This window comes from Talpa occidentalis, unplaced genomic scaffold (assembly GCF_014898055.3).
Source record: "Talpa occidentalis isolate TD23 unplaced genomic scaffold, MPIMG_talOcc4v2.1 talOcc4.9, whole genome shotgun sequence".
Lineage (NCBI taxonomy): Eukaryota > Metazoa > Chordata > Mammalia > Eulipotyphla > Talpidae > Talpa > Talpa occidentalis.
In genome coordinates, this window is record NW_023605305.1 from 13,305,946 (window position 1) to 13,325,413 (window position 19,468).

The window sequence follows — 19,468 nt, forward strand, 5'->3', positions numbered from 1 at the left end:
CCCCCTCGGAAACGTGTCACTTGGGAGCCGGCACTACGGGGCGTCCGGAGGACAAAAGACGCTGCGGCCTCTACGCGCCTGCGCGGCGCGGTCCTGCGAGGGGCCGCACGCCCTAGTAGCGGGTGCAGAGCAAGCCCAGGCGCGGCCGGACGGGACGCCGAGCGGCGGGGTCCGCTCCCTAGTCGGTGCCCCGGCGTCCGCGCCTGGCGCCCGCTCACCCCCACTCCTCTGAGGCCGGCGCGACCCCCCACCCCGACCCCAGGCCGGCGGAGAGCTGCGGACCGGGAAGATGGGGCTCGCTGGCAGCTGCTCTTGGCGGAGCCGCCGGCCCGGGAGGCGATCGACCACCGCGAGCCACGCTACCCGTAGGTTTTTTGTATTTGCCAAAAATCATACAGCTGCGTGGAACAAAGCCCGCAGGGCGCGGCGTCGTCGGAAGGGAATGGGAGGGGCACGTCCAGACGCCGCAGGTTCTGGGAAGTCTAGTTTGAAAACCTAAGCGCTGGAGGAAGGTGCCCCCTGCCCAGCCTGCAGAGACTGTGCTTCCAGCTGGTTCGTCTGCACCCTGCCTACCGTAGTAAGTAGAAAATGCTGTTTCTGTTTAAAATAAAGGCGGGGCAGAGTGATGAAACCTGAATAAATGCATGAGCGTTCCCCACAGTCTGGAATGTCAGGGACTCCCATGTCCAGGAAGGGCAACTGATGCAGGTAGAGCTGGAGGTACAAAGGGCTAAGGGTGCTCAAACTGTTAGGCGGAAAAGGATGTCCCAAAGCAAATTCCATACAGGCTTTGTGGACTCCACTCCCACCCCAGGTCAAAGCCAAAGACACTGGGAACTCCAAATCCCATCACCACCAAAGGGAAGGTGGCTGGGATTTGGTGGGGTTAAGCAGCCAGGTGGATATAAAAGGCAGACACGTGGGCTTTGGGGATCCCCATTTTTGGCTCTCGGCCAGCTCACAGCGTCCGGCCAGCTCTGAGTGACTTTGGGTTTCCAGGTCGTCGGATCGGGTAGGACGCATTAAAGACTTTATTTCCCTATTTTCTCCCTGAGTTGTACATTTTCCTTATTTCCTTTTCTCTTGTAAATAAACCTTTTATTAACCCTTTTGTGTGTGTCTGTAGTAGAGTATTCAATAAGTCCCTTTAAAGTGCGCGGGTGAGGACCCACAGCCAGGAACCCATTTAATATCGGGGTTGCTCTATAACAGCTTGGCGCCCAACGTGCTTTGCAAGTTTCACCCGTGGTTGACCAGCCCAAAGTAATTTTTCTTGTGTTGGTCACCATGAAAGCGCATTAGGCAGGAACCCGTTTAATATCAGGGTTGCTCTATAACAAAACCAGTGCCTGCCCAGGCTGGAAGACAGCCGGGGAGCTTGTGCATCAGCTCTCCTCACAGAGCCAGGAGCCTCCCCAGCAACATCCAGGGTGTTGTGGCCAGCCCTGAGCAGCCTAGCGCCCCTAGAGCCACTGCGTTAGAGCTCAGCTGGGGAAACAGTGAATCCAGAGATTACTAGTAAAGGGTACATTTTCTTCGGAGTGCAACGTTGAAAAGATGTTTTATTTCTCCATCTCCCACACTCTCATAACACACACACGCACATACTGGAATGCTTGTGTCATTAAACCTTTAATTACATAGGATGTTTTCAAAAATCACCTTCAGAGAAAAGATCTTCCAGAGATGCTGGAGCTGGCAGGTAGCCATCACAGCTCACCTTCGCTTCTTCAGCAAATACCCATTTCCTTGCCCCTGTGCCCTACGAAGTCCGAGCGACGGCTTCTAGACCATGGCAGAGCTGAGCTGTGCAGTGGACTACCCAGATATCAACAGAGGTGAGGCTTGATGATCAGCCCAAGCCAAGGAACTGGGTACCCAACTTCTGGGCTGATGGGTCCATGGTGAGGGGAGACCCCCCAGTCTCCAAAGCCACTGACTCCTGCCCAGCCAGGCCTGGCAGGGTGGGCCTGGGTCACACAGTGTCTGTCCCTTGCGTCCTTCCTGCCAGGTGACCTAAGTGCAGAGCTGGCTGTGAGGTACTTGCCCATTAATTTCATCCCCATTTTCCATGTGTCCATCAGGACATCATCCATGTGTGCCAGCCCTATACCCTGCAGTCCCCAGGGCTTTGGGTAGGCACGGGGCTCACAGTTTACAGGTAGCCTGAGCCACTTTGGAGCTGGTTTTCCTGTTCAGGGCTTGACAAATAAAGGTCCCAGCTTCCTGGAGCTTCTGGAGGTTCACACCCTTTGAGAAATAAGTGAGAGGACACAGTGAGTCATGGCAAGCCTGTTTCCACCCAGGCGAGCGGCAGACTGCACAGACTGAGAAGGTGAAAAAGTGCTCTTGTTCCTGACAGGAAAACCCAGCTGCCCGTAAGGTCGTGTCCTGGCATCTGAGGTTGCCCTCACTCTCTTGTATAAGGCACCTCCTTCTGTTTTTGTAGTGATACCACCAGGGAGGCAGCTCATCAATCCTGTTCAGGCCTCCATCTCCAGTTCCTACCATAAGGCTGGCCCACAGGGTCAAAAACTATATAGTGAAGTAATAAGCTTGGGGAGATAGGTGTAAAATTACTCTCTACAAAAGGCCATGTTGAAAACCACTATAATAACTCACATTTACTGATGTACTATGTGCTCAGCTCTGGGCTAAGCACTCTACCTTTTTATACTTAATCCTCATAACTGACAATGAGATAAACATTGGTATTATTCATCTTTTAGGCACAGAGAGATGAAGTGATACAAGCCTGAACATGGCAGGACTAGGTAATAAAGCCAGTTCCGAAACAACCTAAATGCCCCAAAACAGAGGGATGGATCAAGATGTGTTATATACACAATGGAATACTACTCAGCCATCAAAAAAGATAAACTCATGCCATTTGCAGCAACATAGATGGAGCTGGAAGGGATTACGCTAAGTGAAATAAGTCAGAAGGAAAAATATCAATAGTGGATGGTTTCACTTATATGTAGAATATAAAGAAACTGAACAAAGGATCAGGAAAAAGACAAAACTTGCGGGCCTCCCTGGTGGCGCAGTGGGTTGAACACAGCGCTGTGAAGCTGTCCACAGCCTCTGCATGCGGGATCGATTCCCGGCCGCCCAAGGAGATTCCCACATGGCGAGACAGACCTCCCCTGTCGAGCCCGCTGCTCCCCTCAGCAGTGTCTTTGGTCCGTCTGCCAGTTCTGCTCCCCGCTCTCTCTGGTGAATTCTCTCACCCTCCTGCACCTTTGACCTGTACCCCAGTTCTTGTTTAAATAAATCAATCTTAAAAAAAAAAAAAAAAAAAGACAAAACTTGCAAGCTGACCATAGATCTGAGACTTACAGCAGGGGAGGGGGAGGAAGAGCAGCAGGGACTGTACAGATAGATCACGGGTGCTCTGGTGGGGGGTGAACGACAGAGACTACGCCTGAGAAGAGAAATCAAATACTGTCCAAAAATTAACAATGATGTAAGAAAAAAAAGCCAGTTCCATCTAATTCCAAGCACACCCATGGACCAGTGGGGGTTCTATGCACTGGCAGAACCCCAGGGGCTAATTCTACTGCCCTTATTTTACAGAAAACAAAACAAAGTCCACAGGGGACAGGCTCATTTCCTGTCATGAGCTGATCCCTTCAGGGCCTGTTCCCTACACCCTGTGCCTCCTGGAACTGCCCTGTCAAACTCACCGAGTGCCTGGCCTTCTCGTGGCCTCTGTCAACGACACGATACAACATCCCCAATCTTCTAGCAGCAACCTTCCCCTCTACTGTACACACCTCACACTCCCTCTCTGGGGGAAAAAAAAAGGAAAAACCTAAAGCCACTAGCTCTGTGCTCCGGTTTCAGGCAGAGCTCTGGCCAATTCAGGGTTGTTGCCACCAGGGAGCAGGTGGGCTTACCGTGTCGATGCCCAAGCCAGTCAGCATGTAGACTAGGTCCTCTGTGGCCACGTTTCCTGATGCCCCCTGTGCATACGGACAGCCTCCAAGTCCTGCCACAGAAGCGTCCACCACACTCACTCCCATCTGGAAACATAAGGATGGTGAAAACATGGCTGTCAAATTCCTAATCTCTACTGCTGGAAAAACCACCGAGTTATTCATTCCTTTGGTTTATGATTCTACTGAAGTGAAAATCCTCCTAAAAGAGATGGTGTTTCTCCTTTTAGTTCCTGGAGCAGGTGTCTGTCAAGAACATCTTTCCTCCACTGCTTTCAAGGTTGAGTCCTCAATCTAAGGGCTCAGCCTAAAAGCTACCTCCTTTCAGAGGCCCTTCCAGATCACCGAACTAAAGTAAGCCCCCCACATTGATGAGATTTCAGCTCTTGTTCACTGCTCTCACTTCAAATTGGGGTTCCCTTTAGCTCCACTGGGGCCTGGCCCACTCCCCAGGTCAGTCACTTCCCACTCTAATGGTTCACCGTCTTTCCTTTTAACCCTCCAACAGAACTTTAACTCTGACAACCCAATTCTGAGAAATAGACCCAGAAAGAAATAGAATCAGCTGGAGATATCAGCCTCCAGAAGGTAATTTGAAAGGGGGTGGGGGAAAAGAAACTGTCCAGGATTGTCCACCCCAGACTAATCCGCAGCAGGGCAGCCTTGCTCAGACACTTGTGGCTCCTCCCAAGGGTCCCGTTGACAGGATCCTTTCAGCCAGCCCACAAAATAGCCAATGTCAAGGGAAACCCAATCTGAGGTCTCAGCAGTAAAGGGGACCAGCAGTGAAGTCTGAGTAGTGTCTTCCTACCTCTCCTTCCTGGCCTACACCCTGTCCACGCACCCCCACACTCAGCCCAGCAGGTTACCGCAAGGCCAGATCTGCCCTGCAGCCCGCCTTAGTTTACAACTCACTCAGGCCTCTTCTGGCAAATCCTCTGACCTCCTCAACTGTGATGGGGTCTTCCTCAGCCCTGTGCTTCCTTTCTTTGTGGCATTGTCATAAGCAGTAGGATTATCATTTAAACTCCCTCACTGTCTCTCCTAACAGATGTGGGCCCTTTCAGGGCTAAGTAACATGTCTGTGTCCACCAGGACCAGCCCAGGTATCAGTAAATGTGTGCTAAAGAATAACTACCACCCAGCTACCCAGCCCCCTTTCTCTTGGGACATGCATTACCTGCAGGGCCATCAAGGTGTTGGCCAGGGCCTGGCCATAGGTGTCATGGCAGTGGACAGCCAGGGCAGTCAAGGGCACCTCCTTCATGACAGCAGACAGCATGTCCTTCATGGTACCAGGGGTGCCCACACCAATGGTATCCCCCAGAGAGATTTCATAGCAGCCCATTGAGTACATCTTCTTGGAGACCTGGGGAAACAAGTGGGCACTTGAAGGACATGAGGCTGCTCAAGCAAGGGCTCTGGAGCCCAGAAGCTGGGCTCCTTGGCCCATGCAGGCCACCTCCATGTCTGAAGCACTGGATTCCTCTCAGCCCACAGGCTCCTTGCAATTGCATGTGAGAATGGTAATCCTCATCTTACTCAGAAGGGAGCTCTGCTGGGCAGGGGTTGAGGCTCCAAACCCTGGCCTCCTCTCAGCCCTGTACCCTAACTTTGGCTGGTCACTTACCACCTTCACATACAATGTCAGATCCATGTCCCGGGATCAGTAAAACGGATTATTTTCATGTAGCTTATCCTAGTAAGAAGATTTGTGAAATCATGGATCTGAGGTGCCAGCCATCTACTTTTCATAGAGGTACATAACTATTTAAATTTTTAGAAGCCCATTTCTAAACCCTAAAGTCATTGCAAAGCCCGAGCAGGACACACCCCACCTGAGGAGATGCTGCTCCCCCCACCCCACCACCCCACTATGTTGCTGGAGGCAGAGGATATGGCAGGGTCAGGGCCTGAGATGACACTCAACAGCGGCCTGCTGGCTAAGGATGTGATGAGCGCCCCCCGCCCCCCACTGGCCCCTGCCTTGCAGGTGGAGTGAAAGGAGCCAGGCTGTGGGGGCTGAGGGGCAGCGGCAGGAGCAGGTTTTGGACACAAGCTGGATTCAAGCCCAGTTCTGCTGCTTAGTGGCTGCAGGACCTTCGCAAGGGACTTCAATTTTCGGAGCTTAAATTTCAGCTTCTGAAAACCATAATGAGCCTTTGTGGGGCTGCAGTGAGGACGGGTAGCAATGGGAAGCTGAGACCAGAAGCACAGCAGCCACCCTCAAATAAGCAGTTGCCATCGTTAGTATGTCCCATTTTTGGAGGCTACATAGGTGGGAAGAGCAGTGGGCTTTGGAGGTAAACAGGATGGGGGATCAGACCTGGCCTCACCATCTGCATCCTGTGTGGCAAGTTAGTTTTAGTTTCCTTAGCTATGAAATGGAGTGATGATGATGATGGCGCTGCCAAGTCTGCAGAATGGTTTTGAGGACTAAACACCTAAGCACTGTGTCTTTAAGGCTGTGTCCTCTCCAACCACAATAAGGCACTGCAGGAACCCTCCACAGAGGATTATCACTTCAATTACCACCTGCCCATTGACCAGACTGGAAAATGGTGGAGGCAGAGGGTTCACAGACTCCAAGAGGCTAGGAGGTGGGCCTCCAGCAGCCAGTGCTCACAGAGGGGCTTCATGACAAATGAAATCACCCCCAGGCCAGGGTGGTGAGAGAAACGTATGCACTCAGGGGCCGGCCAGGAAGCCAACCCTCACGAAACCCCTGCCCCGACACACACCTCAGCTACTTTAGCCGGGGAGATCTTCCCTTCATAGGGGCATCCAAGCACACAGGAGACGTACCTGTGGGAAGACAGGGAAGGAATGGTGTCACTGTCCCTGAGCTCCTTGGCTGGCAGGATGACACACATCCCTGGTTACCCAGCAATCAAAACCTGAAGCTGGGCAGGAGATCAAATGCCTGGGAGGCCAAGGGCCTAGAGAAGTATCCATCAATGATGTGGCCTGAGAAAGGAGTGCCACTCAGTGCCAGGAGGGGGCAGTGGAGAGCCACGGCGGGAAGACTGGGCTACTAGGCCTGGTCTCGAGAGAAGCTAGGGAGGCACTTAGAGCAAGCACTGAGCTGTATGGTGTGAAGTAAAACAGAAATGTGTGCTGGTGTGGCCAGGGCCATATTCACAGAGGGGACCAAGCACTGATGTAGCCAAAGGCAAAAACAAAAGAGCTGGGCTGACCTGAGGGCCAAGGGATGAGCCGTTCTGGTGAGCTCCAGAGGATTCATCCACTCATTTACTCACTGCTGTACTGAGTTGCCCACTATGTGCCAGGCACTGGGGCTGTGCAGTGAACAAGACAGATGAGGTCCTGACCCTCATGAAGCTTGTTTCAAGATAGGGAGTAGCTAATACTAAGGCCATTCAGTACAAGAGTTAGAGAATCTCAGAAATTCATAGAAGTGGCCGTCGGTAGACGGGAGGCTGTAAGACCTCTGTGAGGACACAATGCTGAGAGGAGGAGGGATGCAGGAGGAGCCTCTGGGCAGAGCGAAGAGCCAGGGCAGAGGCCCTGCGATGAAGAGCAGACAGAACAGCTCAGGCACACAGAGCAAAGGGCAAAGAACCACGACATGAGGTGGGAGCAGTGGGCACAGGCCCATCTCAGGCTTGAGAGCTACGGTAAGGAGTCTGGATCTTGGATGTAGATGGCTTATTCCAGCTGCCCTGCTGGAGCTGAGGGGCCATTAAAATCTTTTAGGGTTCAGCAAACCACTCTGCATAATAAGAAGCATAATAAATGTTTGCTAGAGAAATAATTTGGAGTCAAGATCTTAGTGTGTTTTTCTGTTTTTATTCTCCATTTCTCCCAACACTGCTGGGCACGGAGAAGACAGCGACACTAAGGAAAGAGCACAGCCCTGGAGCCAGGCACACTGGATGTGGCCCTATTTCCCCAGCCGACTGTTCATCGTCCATTGGTCCCTTAGAACCTACTGTGTGCCAGAGGCTGAGCTGGGAGAAGGGAGCACACCAAAGACTGAGAGAGATGTGAGCTCGGGCCTCATGGGACATATAGTCTCGGGGTGGGAGGCAGGAGAGAACTGGAGGAGTAGCTAAGTCCTATGGTACAGGGTGTCCAGGGGCCATGGGATCCCAGACAAGGGGCAGCAATTCCAGCAGAGGGGCAGGGACAGCGCCTCAGAGAAACTGGCAGTCATGAGAGTCCCTGAAGAAGAGCAGGAGTTAGTCCTGACAAGTAGGATGTTGGAGGAACGCTGTTCAGAGACTACGGAAAGCATGTGCAAAGGCCCAGTGGTGGGAATGGGGTCATGTGACAAATGGGAGGAAGTTCCAGTTGGAATGTGGTCCACAGAGGAAGCAGGGAGCTGTGAAAAATAAGGCTGCAGAGAGGGGTGTCTTGCAAACCAGGTTGGAAAGTCTAGACTTGGGGCATCATTGAAAGGTTTTAACCAGTGCAGATATGCACTTCTGAGAGCACACTGGTTGCAATCTGCACAGCTATGTGACCTCACAGGAGACTCTGTTCATCCTTCCTGAGCCTTAGCACTGTAAGTGGGGACAGCCTCCTCCTTGTGGGCTGATTGTGAGGTTTCAGTGAGGTAATCCACAGACACCGTGGCACAACTATGAGGTTGAAGGTTTAGGGATTCTTCAGAGATGTGTGAGGACCTGGAGGTGGAGCCAGGATTAACCTGACCTCCACCACCCCGTTAAGGATGTCCTGCTCAAGTTCTCGTGAACTGACCCAAAAATCAGGTTTAAGAGGAAGCACTTGCTAGGATTCCTATCACATTTACAAGGGTAAAGGGATCTAGGTGTGGGCTTGGGGTGCCACACACAGGGTAAGGAGTCTATGGGGGGGGAAGGTTGTGGGTGTCAATCTGGCCCCCCTTCCAGAATGGTACTGAGGAAAGTCAAGTGGGGGAGACTCACCCACGCACAGGGATTCCGGCTGCCCGAGCCGCCTTCAGGACTTCGTCAAACCGCTGCAAACTTTCATTCACGGAGCAGTTGATATTCTTCTTGGTGAAGAGCTCAGAGGCGGCTCCAAAGATGGCCACTTCCTTGGCTCCAGCAGCAACCTGCCAATAGTCAGACCAATTCTTTCAGCATTTTTTTTCTTCAAGAAGCACTAACACAGAGTGGCAAAACCCACATCTCACAGTGAATTTGATGGCACTTAGATATCATGTGAATTGAGGCCTGCCTGAAAAGGCACATTAAGTCCTAGATCCCCAAACCCCAGAACGTGACCTCATTTGGAAGTAGGGTCCTTGCCGATGTGTGCAGTGAGGCTGTGGCTAGACTGCAGCGGGGTCTTCCCTGACCTCAAGGGACTGTGTCCTTGCAAGACAGCAACTGTGGAAAGACAGGAACTGGGGGGAAGCTCAGGGAAGATGGGGGCAGAGACTAGAGGGATGCACCCACAAGTCAAGGAAGGCCAAGGATGACTGTTGCCACCGGAAGTCAGGAGAGTGGCCTGAGACAGGTTCTCTCAGTAGAGCTCCCGGGGAACCAAGCTTGAGACACCCGATTTTATTATTTATTTATTTATTTATTTATTTATTTATTTTTGTGGGACCCTTGCCAGTGGCGAGGGAATTGAACTGGAATTGAACTGGCACTGCAGAGGCTGCGGACAGCCTCGCAACCCAGCGCTCAACCGCTGAGCCACCAGGGGAGGCCCAAGAGACACCTGATTTTAGACCGTGGCCTCCAGAACCAGGGAAGAGACATTTCTGTTGTTTCAGTCACCGAAACAAATTTGTTATGGCAGCCCTAGGAAATTAACACGGTGAGTTATGTCTCCACTATCAAGGACAAAACCTTAGTCTTCCTCCCAAGGACCAATACTGCCGCTGACACCACTACACTCGAAGTCATTCTCAGAAGCGGCTTTCTGCCTCAATTCTCATTCAACATCTCTGGTGACATTCTCGCCAAAAATGGTAAGAAAGTGGCAGACACCGGTACTACTGTGGGGAGCCTGATTATTTCTCTCTAATACCAAGAGCGGACACTGTCATGTTTGCTCATGTCCCGGCTCTTGCTAATAAGCAATTTACGTGCACGCCCCCTTCTGAAATCTTCACACCATTAGGTACCATCATTAGTCCTATTTTGTAGGCAGACTGAGGTTCAGAGAGGTTAAGCAAGTTAATCAGATCAGAGAGCTGGGAAGGGGATGGCAGGACTGACTGGAGGTGCTCATCACCATTGGAGATCAGTTGGTGGGACGGACACCCTGGGACGAGGACTGAGGCCCAGGACGAGGCAGGGGCCAACACCACAAGTCCGCTGCAGGAGCCCCACTAGCTCATCAGTAAGTTTCTTACCGCTGCCTGGAAGCCTTTTAAATTTGGGGTCAGAACTGGATAGTTGATGCCAGGAAACTTCTGGATGCCCTTCAAGACTTCAACGTGGTCAGCCATCTGGGAGCCAAAGGAGACATTGCCAAGTCACTGCCAAGGGCAGGCAAGGAGCTTGTTTATTTTAAAGATTTATTTTATTTATTTATAATACAAGAACTGGGGTGTAGGCCAGAGGTACAAGGTGTGAGAGGATTCACCAGAGACAGAGCGGGGAGTAGAACAGGCAGATGTACTGAAATACACTGCTGAGGGGAGCAGCGGGAGAGACAGAGGGTGCCTGCTGCGCCATGTGGGTCAGCTCCCTGGCTGGGGATGGAACTCATGTCACAGTGGCTGCCCATAGCTTGAGAGCACTAAGACTTTAACCCCTGCACCACCAGGGAGGCCAGGAGGAGAAGACCTTTTGATCACAGAGTCTCTATTCTTCAGAACCCTTGGTGAATGAGGCCTTTTGGACAGTTCAATCTCCCCAATGATTTTTTTGATATTTGACTGTTGGCGAAGAAGTCTCATAGGGGTAGAAGTTTCTCCTTAGCTCATTTTGGCAGCTTTACATAAGCAGTATAAGCAGAAATAAAACTCCCAGAAAACCAGCCACTTACTGAGAAGGTGCTCAGGGCTAGGCACCCAGCTGGACTCTGCATGTCAAACACTTTCTGGGACAGTTACTTCTTCCCACTTGACTGTCTCCAGGAAGCAGGAGGCGTCAGTCTTTCTCTTTTTCAAAGACAAAAACCACATCTCTGGACAGGACTAGGCCTTCTAGATTGCTAGAGCCAGAAGTGACCAACCGAGAGGTCACCAATCTGGAGAGGGGATGGATTTACCAAGGTCACCAGGCAAACCAGGGACAGAGCCATGGCCGATTAAGCCTCCTACCTCCCAAGTAGTGTTCTTTTGCTGTCCCACAGGGCTGAGTCACCTGGGACCTCTCAGGGTGAGAGAACCAGAAACCTGTTCCCAACTTCTACTTACTTTAGGGCAAATGCTAAACTTTCCGTCCTCTCATCTAAGAAACATCTCTCCCTGAGGGCTGGGCTCACCTGAGGAACCCACTTGGGAGACACGAAACTGGTGGCTTCTATAACGGGGAGTCCTGCTTCAGAAAGCATGTCTATCAGCCTGATTTTCACTGGCGTAGGTACGATATTCTGTAACAGAGAAACACCAGAAAAGCCAGGTCAGCGAAGTGGGAATAAAACGGCCTCAGGCCAATGCCTCTTATTAGGTCAAGGCTTTTGCTACCACAAGCGCTTCGCTATCTCAACTTCCAACACTAATAGGAATTCACATGTCATCCTCAGCTTGTCTTCAAGTTCAAGATAGTATTTTGCAGTCGAGACGGTTCCTCACCTGAAAATGAGTTAATATTTACACAGGGACACTATGTGTCTGCCACACAGGCTCTTTCTTAAGGTTCATTCACTTATGACCCCATCATAAACAAGTCGAGAGCAATGTGCCATGGCCAAAAGTGCAGGAATGGCGAATCCTCTGGGTCCTATGAGAAGGGATCCCCAAGTATTACACCCACTCTTGTGCCATCTCCCAGCTCATATGGGATCTCATCCTCACACGTTCAGCTTCTCGCTTCCTTCTCTCCCTCTCGGATCCTGTCTGCTTGCTCAACAGATTCCAACTTCCGAAGCTGCCGTTATCCCATGTATGTTATGGCAGTCTCATCCCACACAGACATGAACGGTTTCCACTGTTTCACTCTCCGGGTCATGAGCCTTCTGTGGCTCCCTAGTACCTACATGATTAAGTAAAAAATACTAGGAACTCTAGGTTTTTCTTGCCAGGTCTGTTTAGACACACACACCCCCTCTCAATTTATCTCCCACTGCTTCCCCAAAACACTCATTATTGAGGGACAGGTCACACTTTTTAAAAAAAGAAGCTCTTCTTGTTGAAAAAATAATACACATGGTTATTTCAGAAAAACATGCCAAAAAAAAAACAATAGAAAACCACCCTTAAAACTTCTCAGGGGTGCACGATTAACTCCCTGCTATGTGACTTTTCAGTCCAGTAAGTTAGATACTACTTCTATGTAATTCTTCACATGTACTTCAATTAAAATTACATTAAAAATTACATAAAAATAAAAGTTCGGGCCCTCATTTCAAGTGCTCAATAGCCACATGTGCCAAGTGGCTCCCCTGTGAGACAGCTCAAGTCTAGAACATTTCCATCTTTACAAAAAGCTCCACTGGACAGCACTGTTCCATTTCTGTTCTTACCAAGGGTGGTAAGGAACATCCCTGTGGCTAAATCCCTGCATGTGACCTTCATGACTTCCCTGGGATGAACCCCGCAACGTGCCATTGCTGGATCCACAGGCATGCCCGACCTGCGCTCGACACCCCTGCAGCCCTCATCAGCCATTCCACCCCACTGGGCTGTGAGCTGGACCTGGGGACACACCTGCTTGCCATCATCTCAGACAGCTTGCGTGGTGGATGCCTGCCTGGCCTCCTGACCAGCCCCAAACTGGGCAGTGATGGGGTCTCACTCTGCACTGTCCGGTCCCGCTGCAACCCCCATGCAGAAATCCCCATGCTCGAAAGACCTTTTCTTGGTTGATCTCCCGCTTTACCTTTTCGTTTTGTAGTCCATCTCGGGGGCCAACTTCTACAATCTTCACCCGATTTGGAAAAGTACCCATGGATGAGGTGCTGACCTTTGGTTTAAGAGAGGAAACAAGAAGCAACAGGAAGAGACTGTCGCAATCCTTCAAGGGGACAAATCTATTACTGAGGTAAAAAGCAATTATTTCTCACCATTTCATTCACATTTGGTCTGTTTTAGAAGAAAACATTATTTCACTTCTGTAAATTGGAAAAGTCGGTTTTTCTCTCCCTAGTTCTTCCCCAGTGTTTTTCCCGCTAGTCTCCTTTATTGCTCACACAGCACTCTTCACTCTGATCGCCAAAACTGTGGCAGTTTTCCCCTGCAACAGGCAGTTCTCTGCAATGCTAAGGCCCACAAGACTGCCACCCCACCTTCAGATGCCCAGGCGATCTGTCATCTCACATCAAGTTCAGACCCATCTCTAACTGCCTGACACTTTTAGCTTGTTTCTTATATAAACTTATTTATACTTTTCAAATTTAGAAGTCCCCAGATAGAACTCCTAAAGCCCAATCTGACTTTACCCTTTCTCAGTAAAAAATGGTATGTTCCAAAGCACCTCTAGGGTTCAGTTAATTTGTTGGAGCAGCTCGTAGAACTCAGGAAAATACGTTTAAAGTTTATTAAAGGATATGACAGAGGATACAGATGAACAGCCAGCTGAAGCAATACAGAGGACAAGGTCGGGGAGGGTCCTAAATGCACAAGTTTCTGTCCCCCATGAGCTGGGGTACGTCACCCTCTCGGGGTGGATGTGCTTGCCCATTAAAGTTGGCATGATCAATTATTAACTCTATTCCTAGCCCCTTTCCCCTCTCTGAAGGATGGGGGACTAGAACTGAAAATTCTAAACTTTCATTCAAGGCTTGGTCTTTCTGGTGACCAGCCCCCAAGAGGGGCCACCCAGGAGCCCACCTAGAGTCACCTCATTGGAGCAAAAGACGCCCCTAGTGCTTATTACCACTTGGGAAATTGTAAGGGTTTTAGGGACCAGGGATTGAGACCAATATATGTTTTTCTTCTATTATCTGTCATCTCAGAAATGAGGGATGAGCAAGATTCATGCTCCTTAATGTAAGCCTATCTGCAACTCCCCTGAAGTTCAGACCCATTTCTAACTGTCTGACACTTTTAGTTTGTTTCTTATATAAACTTATTTTCACTTCTCAAATTTAGAAGTCCCCAAACAGAACTTGTAATGCCCTGTCTGTCTTCACCCTTTCTCACTAAAAGGCATCACATGCATGTTTCGTAAGCCAGAAACCAACTCATCACCTCCCCACTGCCACATGTTCTGTAAGGTTATCAGAAGACTCCTGCTGATCCTGAACTCCCTTCCTTGTTCTTACTGTTCCACACACCACCCTGATATGGGGTCACTCAATTCCAGTCCCACTGGCCTTTATCCCACACAGGGCCTCACTGTTGGCTCTTCCTTCTGCACAGAATGCTGTTCACGGGGCTCTCTCTCACCCTTCAGTGATAAACAGGCCTGCTCTGCCTGACCACCCTTTGTACAGCTGCCAATCGCTCACTCTTATTACTCTGTCAGGACTTTCTTTAGCACAGCAAATAATGTCTACTCAGTGAAGGCATGTAGAATACAAGCTCTAGGAGACTTTTGTTTCAACCTCCACTTCGTCCCTTGTGTTTAGAACCAGGTTTGGTACAAAGCTGAGTTCTTTCTCTTGAGTTTCCTCTCTATCAAGTCTGTCCCAAATCTTCCTCTTTTCACCAATATGAGATTTTTCTTCCTGATTTCCTAGAAATCAGGGCTAGAAATGGAGTTAATAATTTATTTATTTTTAAAGATTTATTTACTTATGCATACAAGAGCTGGGGTACAGGTCAGAAGTGTGGGGGGAGGTGAGAGGTGACCAGAGACAGAGTGGGGAGCAGAAGTTAGATCTACTGAAATACACTGCTGAGGGGAGCAGTGGGCAAGTCAGGAGAGGTCTGCTGCGCCATACGGGCAGCTCCCTGGCTGGCCGGGAATTGAACTCGTGCTGCAGAGGCTGTGGACAGCTTCATAGGTTGAGTCTTAAACCCCTGTGCCACCAAGGAGGCCCAATAATTGATTTATTTCTAATACCACAATTCAGCTCCCTGGTGATCTAGTGGTTAGGATTTGGCACTCTCCCTAATACTACAATTCTTCAAATTATTTTCATTTTACAAGATTTAACCCCAATAGATATACTGCAATGGGGCAATTGTGAATGTGTGTGTGTGTGTGTGGGGGGGGGTGTCTCCACTTGAAAGGATCTCCACTTCCAAAAATCCTTAAGGAAGGAATTTTCCCTACTGTTGAATGAGCTTGAACTTGACAAGCTCCCCTAACTGGTTTTGGTTGTGAGCAGCAAAGTTTCCAAAAAGATGCATTTCATGAAGTCAGTAGGCTGAGATGGATGGTCCCTGCAAGCTGAATGTCCCTCCAACAGGATGTTCTGTGTCTGCTGGTACATTACCCTAAAATTATCCCAAGAGAATGCAAGTTTCACAAGACAGGGACTTTGTGTTATTCACTGCCGTATTCCCAAGGCCCTGGGACATAATAAGGGTTCAATAGATGCTGAATGTTGTTGAAGATTTTAAGTTTCTTTTATTAGAAGAAACTCATCCACATCCTTCTCTATACAATGCTTCACTAATAACAAAAGAACACCAATTCAAATTTATTAAGCATTTACTATTTGTCAGGCACTTTTAAGAGCTTTTAACATATCAACCCATGCCAACCTTTCAATAATCTTATTAGGTAGCTACTGTAATCATCCCCAATTCACTGTGTGAAATCTCAAGTTCAAAGAAATTAAGTAACTTTCCCAAGGTCATATGGTTAAGTCAGTCATTACCTGAACTTGGCAGTGTGAACCTAGAAAGCACACTCTTAACCCCAGTCCTGGGGCTCAGACTCCTGAGCTACGGTATAGCTATAGCAATAGTGAATACTGACTAAAGCCCAGTGCTAACTTCAGGCATTAGTACCTCATTTAGTCCCTATATGGGAGTTGATTATCATCATGCCAATCCCAACTTCAGAAAGAAACCACTTCAGGAAGATTACCCAAAATCATAACACTAGGAAGTGAGGACTCTGGGACTTGAATGGTCTGCTTCTGATAACAGTTCTGTGCTAGATATTCCAGGGAGGGCCTATCACTATCATCTCATCATACCAATTATTTTTTCAAAGCACATTCATAGCTAGCATCTCATTTAATTTTAACTTGTCAAGGTGGAATTATCATCCTTATTTTACACGAGAAGTGGGTGGAGGTGGTGACCCTGCAGGCATTAAAGTGGTGTTCTGAGAGGGGCCCACTCCCCAGATGGTGTAATCCTTCCCAGTACAGAGTTAGAACTCCCTCTAAATGTTCATGAGGAGCTGGAAGGGCTCATGCTCAGCGAAATAAGCCAGAAAGAAAAAGAAAAATACCGGATGGTCTCACTCATAGCAGGAATTTAGAAAACCTAAATAAGGGACTAGGAAAAAACCTAATTATAATAAAGTAAAAAGCAAAATCAACAAACAACTATAAACCAGAGACACACTAGGGGGTGCAGGGGTGGGATCAAAACAAGGGGGTGGTGGGAATATTGTATGGGGACTATAACCAAGATGAAAATGCCTACATTGTGCAAAAATAAAAAATGATGTAAAAAATGTATAAAATAAAATAACAAAAAACACCACAACCCATCTATCACTAAGAGCTGGAACGTCAAATGCTTTAACTTCGTTTTCTTTAATGGCCAAAACAATCCTAAGGTAATTTTATTTATCTATGGTTTAGATGAGAACACTGAGATTCAGGGGATAAATACGTCATCCTGCCTGGAAAGTAGAACCACGGGACAGCACAGCTTGAGTTTTACTCATCCTTTGTACAACCAGGTCTTCTACACTTTCCCTCCACTCACTGACCCTGGGAGAGAGAGAAATATCAACACAGCCACAGATCAGCCCAAAGTACAATTAATGCCAAGGGAACCAGAGCTTGGCACAACGCGACCCAAGCTCTACTTGGCACGACGGGACTGGTTGCCAAATGTCCCCGAACGCAAGAAGAGCTGAAAGTGGAGGGCGCAGAGGATGACCTTGCTTTTCCCACTGGGAACTGGAAGGGTAGTCGTGATTTTCATAACGAGGTGCTTGGAGAGGCTTGAAGCTCGGGGAGAGTGAGAGTGAGTGAGTGAGTGAGAGAGAGACATATGCCAGGGTCACCAGGAGAAGCTGTCGACAGGGAATTAGGAGCCCTGGGATGGCGTCCCGTGCCTCCACAACCAGTCGCTCCTCCTCTCCGGGCCTCAAGTTTCCCCAGACCCCGCGAGGGCAGGGAAGGGACAGGGAGGGTCCAAGACGCCAAGGCCCTGCCGGCTCTGGCCTGAAGAACTGTCCGGCTTTGCCTCCCAGAGAGCAGCCTCTACGGTTCAAGCCCCCGACCCCAACCGTCACGGCGTCCGCAGGGCCGCCTCCTTGGCGGGCCGGGGCACTTACAGCCCGGAGGGACGCCAGGCCCACCAGTCTCCGCGGCAGCGCCTTCCTCACAGTCGCCATCTTGGCCCAGCTTCCCCCGCGGCGGCTCAGCTGCGTCCCACGTGACCGCTGCCCCAGGGGCCTGGCCCCGCCTTGGGGGCGGGACCTCCGGAGCGACGTGATGACGCTCCACGGTGGCCCCGCCCCGAGCCTCTTCTGTTGCTTTCTTCCTGGCGGGTTCTTCTTTGTCCTTAGGGTTATTTTCTGAGCGCCTTTTCTCTTGCAGCCAGTGTCGCGCTGGGATTGTAAGAGGAACGGCAGTGACCTAAGATCTCTAGTTTCATGGTGTTGGAGTCTGGGACACGTGGGAAAACAAGTTCATAAGCAACACACATAGTATGACTGTTTCTCAAAACAGTAAGATGAAGCGCTACTATTTCCCACGCAAAGACAGGTTGCTCATTTGAGATCTTACTATTCTTTTTTTTTTTTTAAGATTTATTTATTTATGCATATAAGAGCTGGGGTGCAGTCCAGATATGTGGGGGGGGTGAGAGGATTCACCAGAGACAGAGTGGGAAACAGAACAGGCAGACTGGCTGAAATACAATGCTGAGGGGAGCAGCGGGCGAGGGCGAGGCAGGAGAGGTCTGCTGCACCATGTGGGTTTCTCTCTGGCCAGCAGGGGATCGATCTCATGCTGCAGAGGCTGTGGATTGCTTCATAGTGTGGTGCTTAACCCCTTGAGCCACCAGGGAGGCCCTGAGATCTTACTGCTTTCTAATGTGCTTATTCCTACAAATTTCCACCTTAACATTGTTGTCACTGCATTCCATGAGTTTTGGTGTGCTGATTTTTAATTTTCATTGATCTCTATATATTTGTAAATTTTCCTTGGGATTATTTCTTTGCTGCTTTGGTAGTGTGAATGCAGTTTAATTTACATAAATTTGTGAATTTCTCAGTTTTCCGTCTGTTATTGTAACTTTTTCAGTTGTGGTCAAACTATGTATCTTTAAATCTAGTGAGACTTAATTGTTGGCCTAAAATACGGTATTTTCTTCAATCCTTTTTTCTTTTTGTTCTGCAGATTCAGTCATTTCCATGTCCTATCTTTAGGTTTACTGTTTTCTTCTGCCAGCTAAAGTCTCTTTGAATCCCTTAGGTGAATTTTTCTCTTCAGTTATTGTACTTTTCAGATCCAGAATTTATGGCTTCTTTTTAGGTTTTTCTAACTCTTTATTGATAAATGCATTTCATTCATTTGTCATTTCTTGACTTTCTCCACATCTTGAGTGTTTTGAGCATCTTTAAGGTGATTATTTTCAAGTCTTTGTCTAGTATATCTGCCACCAGGTCTTCTTCAGGGACAGTTTCAGATTATTTAGCTTTTTCTTTGGAATGGTCCTTCCTTCCTTCCTTCCTTCCTTCCTTCCTTCCTTCCTTCCTTCCTTCCTTCCTTCCTTCCTTCCTTCCTTCCTTCCTTCCTTCCTCCTTCCTCCCTCCCTCCCTCCCTCCCTCCCTTCCTTCCTTCCTGAATGGCTTTTTTTTTTTTTAATTTATTTATCTATACAAGCACTGGGGTATAGGCCAGAGGCATGGGAGGGTGAGAGAATTCACCAGAGACAGAGCAGGGAGCAGAACAGGCAGAAGGACGTAAGTACACTGCTGAGGGGAGCAGCGGGCACAACAGGAGCAGTCTGCCTCCCCATGCGGGTTGCTCCCTGGCCAGCCAGGAATCGAACCCGCCCTACAGAAGCTGCGGACAGCTTCACAGCACTGCGCTCAACCTGCTGCACCACCAGGGAGGCCCCTTTCCTGTTTCTTTGAATATTTTGTGATTTTTTTTTGGGGGGGGAAGTTTGTTGTTTAAAACTGGACATTTAAAATATCAGATGGTCTCACTTATAGGAGTAACACAGGGAAACAGAACAGAAGATGAGGAAAAAGGCAAAACTTTCAGGCAAACCACAGATCTAAGGCATGCAGTAGAGGAGGGAGTGGGAGAGGTATCAAAACAGGGGAGAGCAGAAGGGACTATGGTGATGGTGACAGGTGTTG

At 49.2% G+C, this 19,468-nt stretch overlaps 1 protein-coding gene across 2 annotated transcripts; it reads right to left on the reverse strand.

Moving 5' to 3' along the window:
- Positions 1-1,522: 1,522 nt before the first annotated feature.
- Positions 1,523-17,533, reverse strand: HMGCL (3-hydroxy-3-methylglutaryl-CoA lyase). 2 transcript variants are annotated; one of them, XM_037501435.2, is made up of 9 exons: positions 17,429-17,533; positions 12,893-12,976; positions 11,337-11,444; positions 10,258-10,353; positions 8,855-9,003; positions 6,683-6,746; positions 5,122-5,310; positions 3,903-4,028; positions 1,523-2,250 (listed from the first exon to the last, which is right to left on the reverse strand). In XM_037501435.2, exons 1-9 carry the CDS (start codon positions 17,486-17,488, stop codon positions 2,149-2,151), a joined length of 978 nt encoding a protein of 325 aa, XP_037357332.1. In that variant the 5' UTR covers positions 17,489-17,533; the 3' UTR covers positions 1,523-2,148. The 2 variants fall into 2 exon arrangements, with proteins under 2 accessions (XP_037357332.1, XP_037357333.1); XM_037501436.2 differs by lacking the exon at positions 1,523-2,250 and adding an exon at positions 2,257-3,793.
- Positions 17,534-19,468: the final 1,935 nt, after the last annotated feature.

Bases quoted from the DNA above. Each gene is read 5' to 3' on its own strand.
- HMGCL (XM_037501435.2), bottom strand. From the start codon at position 17,488: ATGGCGACTGTGAGGAAGGCGCTGCCGCGGAGACTGGTGGGCCTGGCG. The intron at 11,445-12,892 runs GTAAAGCGGGAG...TCTCTGTTACAG, and splicing joins ATGGACTACAAAACGAAAAG to AATATCGTACCTACGCCAGT. The intron at 10,354-11,336 runs GTGAGCCCAGCC...TTTGGCTCCCAG, and splicing joins CTCCCAAGTGGGTTCCTCAG to ATGGCTGACCACGTTGAAGT.